This window comes from Chlorocebus sabaeus, chromosome 28 (assembly GCF_047675955.1).
Source record: "Chlorocebus sabaeus isolate Y175 chromosome 28, mChlSab1.0.hap1, whole genome shotgun sequence".
NCBI lineage: Eukaryota > Metazoa > Chordata > Mammalia > Primates > Cercopithecidae > Chlorocebus > Chlorocebus sabaeus.
In genome coordinates this window covers 8,621,722-8,628,729 of record NC_132931.1, presented here as the reverse complement: position 1 = coordinate 8,628,729, position 7,008 = coordinate 8,621,722, and the positions used below count along the sequence as shown (strand labels likewise).

The 7,008-nt window shown below is 52.2% G+C and overlaps 1 protein-coding gene across 1 annotated transcript; it reads left to right on the top strand.

The window, feature by feature from the left end:
• Positions 1-730: 730 nt before the first annotated feature.
• On the top strand, positions 731-6,274 carry TMEM270 (transmembrane protein 270). Its single transcript, XM_037990501.2, has 4 exons — positions 731-802; positions 1,554-1,562; positions 5,402-5,821; positions 5,977-6,274. Exons 1-4 carry the CDS (start codon positions 731-733, stop codon positions 6,271-6,273), a joined length of 798 nt encoding a protein of 265 aa, XP_037846429.2. The 3' UTR covers position 6,274.
• Positions 6,275-7,008: the final 734 nt, after the last annotated feature.

Here is a 7,008-nt window from a genome sequence, read left to right as displayed (position 1 = left end):
TTAGTAGGGACGGGGTTTCACCATGTTGGTCAGGCTGGTTTCGGATTCCTGACCTTGTGATCCGCCCACCTTTGCCTCCCAAAGTGCTGGAATTACAGGCGTGAGCCACCGTGCCTGGCCACTTGCCTCACTTTCTGACTTCCTATGGATGCTTGCAGGGTCCACTCCCCAAATAAACTCCTTGCACTTCAATTTTTTTTCTTTGTTTAGAGATAGGGTTTTGCTCTGTCACCCAGGCTGGAGTGATCCTGGCTCACTGCAACCTCTATATCCTGGGCTCAAGTGATTCTCCCACTGTATTCTCCTGTGTAGTTGGGGCTACAGGTGTGCACCACGATGACTGGCTAATTTTTTTGTTTTTTTGTAGAGACAGGGTCTTGCTACGTTGCCCACACTGGTCTCAAACTCCTGGCCTCAAGCAATCCTCTTACCTTGGCCTCCCAAAGCATTGGGATTACAGGCATGAACCCCGTTCCTAGGCAGCACTTGATTCCTGTTCCAAGATCTGGGAAAATGGGACCCGAAGAAAGCTTTGCTCTAAGACCTCCTTGGCCTTGTTGGGGTCAGACGTGGACTGAGGTTTCAGAGGAAGCAGTGGAGCGGCAGGAGCCAGGTAAAGGTGGGGAATCTCTTGTGGCAATCGGGTCCCCATGGTAACTTGGCCCCCACCCTGTGGCATCTGTGAGGTCACCCTGCTTTTCCCAGCCAGAGGAGGAGCGGGAGGCCAGACATGGAGGCCGTTCCTCCAGTCAGATCCAGCCTTTTGGGGATTCTGTTGCAGGTTATAAGGCTCACAGTGCTGGTGAGTGGGGGCTGGGGGTAAGTGGGGCGGGGACGACACACCAGGCCCTTTACAAAGTCACCTCAGAGCTGCCGGACCCAAGCCCTGCCTGTCCCATCCAGTGGAACGAGGTAGCTGCCTGCCTTCCAGAATAATCTGACAGCTCCCAGAAGCCCCACTCCAAACTACAGTGCTGACATTTTCTTTTCTTTTCTTTATTTAGAGACAGGGTCTCGCTCTATCACCCAGCCTGGAGCGCAGTGGTGCTGGCTCAGCTCATTACAGCCTCCAACTCCCGGTCTCCAGCAATCCTCCCCCTTCAGCCTCCAAGTAGCTGGGATTATAGGTGTGCACCACTACGCCTGACTAATTTTTGTATTTTTTTTTTTTTTTTTTTTTTATTGAGACAGAGTCTCGCTCTGTCGCCCAGGCTGGAGTGCAGTGGCCAGATCTCAGCTCACTGCAAGCTCCGCCTCCCGGGTTCACGCCATTCTCCTGCCTCAGCCTCCGGAGTAGCTGGGACTACAGGCGCCCGCCACCTCGCCCGGCTAGTTTTTTGTATTTTCAGTAGAGACGGGGTTTCACCGTGTTAGCCAGGATGGTCTCGATCTCCTGACCTCGTGATCCGCCCGTCTCGGCCTCCCAAAGTGCTGGGATTACAGGCTTGAGCCACCGCGCCCGGCCTAATTTTTGTATTTTGTATAGATGGTGTCTCACTATGTTGCCCAGGCTGGTCTCCAACTCTTGGCCTCACATGATCCTCCAACCTCAGCTTCCCGAGGTCCTGGGATGACAGGCGTGAACTACCGCACCTGGCAGAGTTTTCTCTATTGTGGGTCCCTCCTATGGGTCAATCGTTGTTTTTCCCATATATATATATATATATATATATATATATTTTTTTTTTTTTTTTTTTTGAGACAGAGTCTCGCTCTGTCGCCCAGGCTGGAGTGCAGTGGTGCGATCTCGGCTCACTGCAAGCTCCGCCTCCTGGGTTCAAAAGAAGTTCTCCTGCCTCAGCCTCCCAAGTAGCTGGGATTACAGGCGCGTGCCATCACGCCTGGATAATTTATTTTTTATTTATTTTTATTTTTAGTAGAGACTCTGTTAGCCAGGATGGTCTCGATCTCCTGACCTTGTGATCTGCCCACCCTGGCTTCCCAAAGCGCTGGGATTATAGGCATGAGCCACTGTGCCCGGCCCATTCCTCTTTTGTTTTTGGTTTTTTGTGTTTTTTTTTGAGATGGACTCTTGCCCTGTTGCTCAGGCTGCAGTGTAATGGCATGATTTGGGCTCACTACGATCTCCGCCTCCAGTTCAAGCGATTCTCCTGCCTTAGCCTCCCAAGTAGCTGGGATTACAGGCATGCGCCACCATGCCCAGATAATTTTTTGTATCTCTAGTAGAGACGGGGTTTCACCACATTGGCCAGGCTGGTCTCAAACTCCTGACCTCGTGATCCACCCACCTCGGCCTCCCAAAGTGCTAGGATTACAGGCATGAGCCACCGTGCCCGGCCATTCATCTTTTTTAAACATACAAATGCTTGCGGTTGGGGTCACAGCTCAGTCACACTTAGGAGGCCGAGGTGGGAGGATAGATTGAGCCTGGGAGGAGTGAGCCACGATCCTATAACAGGGTGCAGTTGAGAAAGACAGACACCATTAGATTTGCATCTCGGGTTCAGGTGTGGTGGCTCACGCCTGTAATCCCAGCACTTTGGGAGGCCGAGGCGGGCAGATCACCTGAGGTCAGGAGTTCAAGACCAGCCTGACTAACATGAAGAAACCTCGTCTCTACTAAAAATACACAATTGGCCAGGCGTGGTGGTGCATGCCTGTAATCCCAGCTACTCGGGAGGCTGAGGCAGGAGAATCGCTTCAACGGGGGAGGCGGAGGTTGCGGTGAGCCGAGATCACACCACTGTACTCCAGCCTGGGCAACAAGAGTAAAAACTCCGTCTCAGGAAAAAAAAGAAAAAAAAAAATTTGCGTCTCGGTTGTTTCACTCTCTAGCTGTGTGACTTTGGGCAAATCACTTCACCACTCTGAACCCCCGTTTCCTCTCCTATAGAAATGATCTTGTGGGATCACATGGGATATCATAGGTTTCCCTCTTCCCTGGTCTCAGCACCATAACCTGGGAGGTCCTATTTCCTACCTCTACCCTCGTTCTTCTCCTTGCTGGACCCTTTGGTCTCAGCATAGCTCCACCCTCCATGCCCCAAGCTCTCCAAATCCAGCCCATGAGTGGGGGGCTTGCAGCCAATCTCAGATGGTGGGCCTGTGGACACGGGGATGGGGGGTCCAGATGGGTGGATTGGTGTCACTCAAGGGCTGGGGGCTTTCCAGCTCTGATGAAGGATCTTTCAACTCCAGGACTCAAGAACAGCTTTCCCCCACCTCACCCTAGTTCTGCACACTTCATCTCAGTGAATGGGAGACACTGTTGTCCAACTTGCCACCCAGATCAGAAAATCTTTTTTTTTTTTTTTTTTTTTTTGAGACGTAGTCTCACTCTGTTACCCAGGCTGGAGTGCAGTGGCATGATCTTGGCAAACCACAACCTCCATCTCCTGGGTTCAAGCGATTCTCCTGCCTCAACCTCCCAAGTAGCTGGGATTACAGGCATGCACCATCATGCCTAGCTAACTTTTGTAGTTTTTTTTTTTTTTTGAGACGGAGTCTCACTCTGTCGCCCAGCCTGGAGTGCAGCGGTGGGATCTCGGCTCACTGCAAGCTCCGCCTCCCCTGGGTTCACGCCATTCTCCTGCCTCAGCCTCTTGGATAGCTGGGACTACAGGCGTCCGCCACCAAGCCTGGTTAATTTTTTCCATTTTTAGTAGAGATGGGGTTTCACCAGGTTGTCCAGGATGGTCTCGAACTCTTGACCTCAGGTGATCCACCTGCCTCGGCCTCCCAGAGTGCTGGGATTACAGGCGTGAGGCACTGTGTCCGGCCGGAAATCTGAAGTCTTTCTGGGTCCCTCTCCTTCACCCTTCTCATTAGGTCTGTCATGAATTCTGTGGCCCCTGCCCCACGTCTCTCACGCCTCCCTGCTCCCAATGGCATTGTCCTTTGCCCCCAGCAGCCCTCCTGATGCCAGAGGACAACTGGTGCAGAAGCAAAGCCCAGCTACTTAGAAGAAGACAAGTGACCTGGGTTCAAAGCCTACAAGATTGGGGCAGGGGATCCTCACATGGTAGTAATAGCCATGCAACCTCCTTCAGTCTGGAGTATTGTAAATAATCATTTAAATCCAACGGAGGCCAGGTGTAGTGGCTCACGCCTGCAATCCCAGCACTTAGGGAGGCTGAGACAGAAGGATTGCTTGAGGTCAGGAGTTCGAGACCAGCCTGGATAACGGCAAGACTTCTGCCTCTACAAAAAAAAAAAAAACAAAATTAGCTGGACGTAGTGTCATGCACCTATAGCTCCAGCTACTTGGAAGGCTAATGAGGGGAGGATTGCTTGAGCCTAGGAGTTCAAGACCAGCCAGGCATAATAGAACAACTCCATTTCTTTTTTTCTTTTCTTTTTTTTTTTTTTTTTTTTGAGACAGAGTCTTACTCTGTCGCCCAGACTGGAGTGCAGTGGCGCGATCTCGGCTCACTGCAAGCTCCGCCCCCGGGTTCACGCCATTCTCCTGCCTCGGCCTCCCAAGTAGCTGGGACTACAGGCGCCCACCACCACGCCCGGCTAGTTTTTTTTTTTTGTATTTTTTTAGTAGAGACGGGGTTTCACGGTGTTAGCCAGGATGGTCTCGATCTCCTGACCTTGTGATCCGCCCGCCTTGGCCTCCCAAAGTGCTGGGATTACAGGCTTGAGCCACCGCGCCCGGCCACAACTCCATTTCTTAAAAAAAAAAAAAAAAAAAAAAAAAAATTAGCTAGGCATGGTGGCATGCACTTGTGGTCTCAGCTTTTTGGGAGGCTGAGATGGGAGGATTGCTTAAGTGTGGGAGGTCAAGACTGCAGTGAGCTATGATGATGTCACTGCACTCCAGCCTGGACAACAGAGTGAGATCCTGTTTCTTAAAAAAAAAAAAAAAAAAAAAAAAAAAAAAAAAAAAAAAAATCCAAATCCAATGGAAAGGAACCCAAATATAATATGAAACACATTCTAATGTTCCCTTCTCAGAAAGGAGTCCTTCAAAGTGGACAGAGTTCATCCTTGCACATGTAGGGAGCTGAGGCCTCGGCGGGGGGATCTGACTCAAGGTGGTCCAGCAGCTTCACCTCTACAATAAAAGTGGGGATCCTGGCCAGGTGCGGTGGCTCACGCCTGTAATCCCAGCACTTTGGGAGACCGAGGTGGGTGGATCGCCTAAGGTCAGGAGTTCAAGACCAGCCTGACCAAGATGGTGAAACTCCATCTCTACTAAAAATAGAAAAACTAGCCAGACGTGGTGGTGGGCACCTGTAATCCCAGCTACTCAGGAGGCTGAAGCAGGAGAATCACCTGAACCCGGGAAGTGGAGGTTGCAGTGAACTGAGATAGCACCATTGCATTCCAGCCTAGGCAACGAAATTCCGTCTCAAAAAAAAAAAAAAAAAGTGGGGTTCCTGCCCCAGGAGGGTGATGATGGGTGATGATTGTCTCTCTCTCTTCTCCTGCACAGAACCGAGATCACCTCTATAATTTCCTGCTTCTCAAGATCAACCTCTTCAACCACTGGGTATCAGGGCTGGCCCAGGAGGCCCGGGGGTCCTGTAACTGGCAGGCCCACCTACCCCTGGGAGCTGCAGCCTGCCCGCTGGGCCGGGCTCTCCGGGCTGGGCTGGCTCTGATCCAGGTCCCCCTGTGGCTCGTGCTACAGGGACCCAGGCTGATGTGGGCTGGCATGTGGGGCGGCACCAGGGCCCTGGGCCTGGCCTTGCTCAGTGCCTGGGAGCAGCTGGGCCTGTCTGTGGCCATCTGGACAGACCTATTTTTGTCATGTCTGCACGGCCTGATGTTGGTGGCCTTGCTCCTGGTGATAGTGACCTGGAGGGTGTGTCAGAAGGCCCACTGCTTCCGACCGGACAGGCAGCTCAGTAAGGTGGGTGGTTTCGGGGTGAGACTGGGGTGTGGAGGGCAAACCTGGGGTGTTGTGTGTGACCAGGGCTGGTTAGGCTTGCGCGGGGGAGCCACAGCCGAGCAGTGTAACCCTATGAGCTCCTAAGGGCCACCCGCCCATCTGTCTCCCTGTTCCAGGCTTTGCAAATGAACTGCGTGGTGAGAAAGCTCCTGGCACAGCTGAGATGTCTGTATTGGTGGGTGGAGACTATGACTGCCCTCACCTCCTGGCACCTGGCCTATCTCATCACCTGGACCACCTGCCTGGCCTCCCACCTACTGCAGGCTGCCTTTGAACACACGGCCCAGCTGGCCCAGGCCCAGGAGGTTGAACCCCAGGAGGTCTCAGGGTCTTCCTTGCTGCCCTCACTATCCGGGTCCTCGGACTCGGAGTCTGGACTAGTTTTGTCAGAGCAAGAAACTCCCAGAGCATAAATGTATCCCCATCTGCCTCTCCTGGTCTGGCCTGGCCTATGGTCTCACTCCCTCTTCCCTAATGGGCTGGAGAGATGTTGTGTGAATGACGTGCATGTGTGTGCGTGCATGTGAGCCCAGGACTGCCTCTGGGAAGGAAATTACATTCTGTCAGCATCTTCTATGGGCCAGATATCAACCATCTCAGACAATTTACTCATAATCGGGTTTAAATCTCCTAGCAACACAGGCATCAGGTTTGATTAGCACCATTTACAGCTGAGAAAATTGAGCCTCAGAAGGTTGAACTTTCCCAAGGTCACAGTCTGTCAAGGGCAGAACCAGCACTGGGTCTCTAGATTTTTTGCTTCCCAGAATCCTTAACTTTCTCTAGGTGCGTGCCCCTGATTCTCAGAAGTATTGGTGCCCAGGGTTTTAGGGGAGATGGGCAGTTAGAGACTTTGGCCTCTGGGGGGTGCCAGGGCCTCACATTTCAGAGATTTAGCAACTTCCTTTGAGAAACAGTTGTGAGCCAGGCTTCAAGGAACCCATTCATTCATGCACTTGGCCACTCATCCATCCACCTATTCACCTGCCCACAAAGGCATCCACAGAACCATCCATCCACCCACCCACCAATCCATTCATCCACTCATCCATTCACCTGCCCATCTACCCACACATCCATCCATCCATCCCTCCCTCCACTTATCCATCCATCCATCCATTCATCCACTCATCCATTCACCTGCCCAT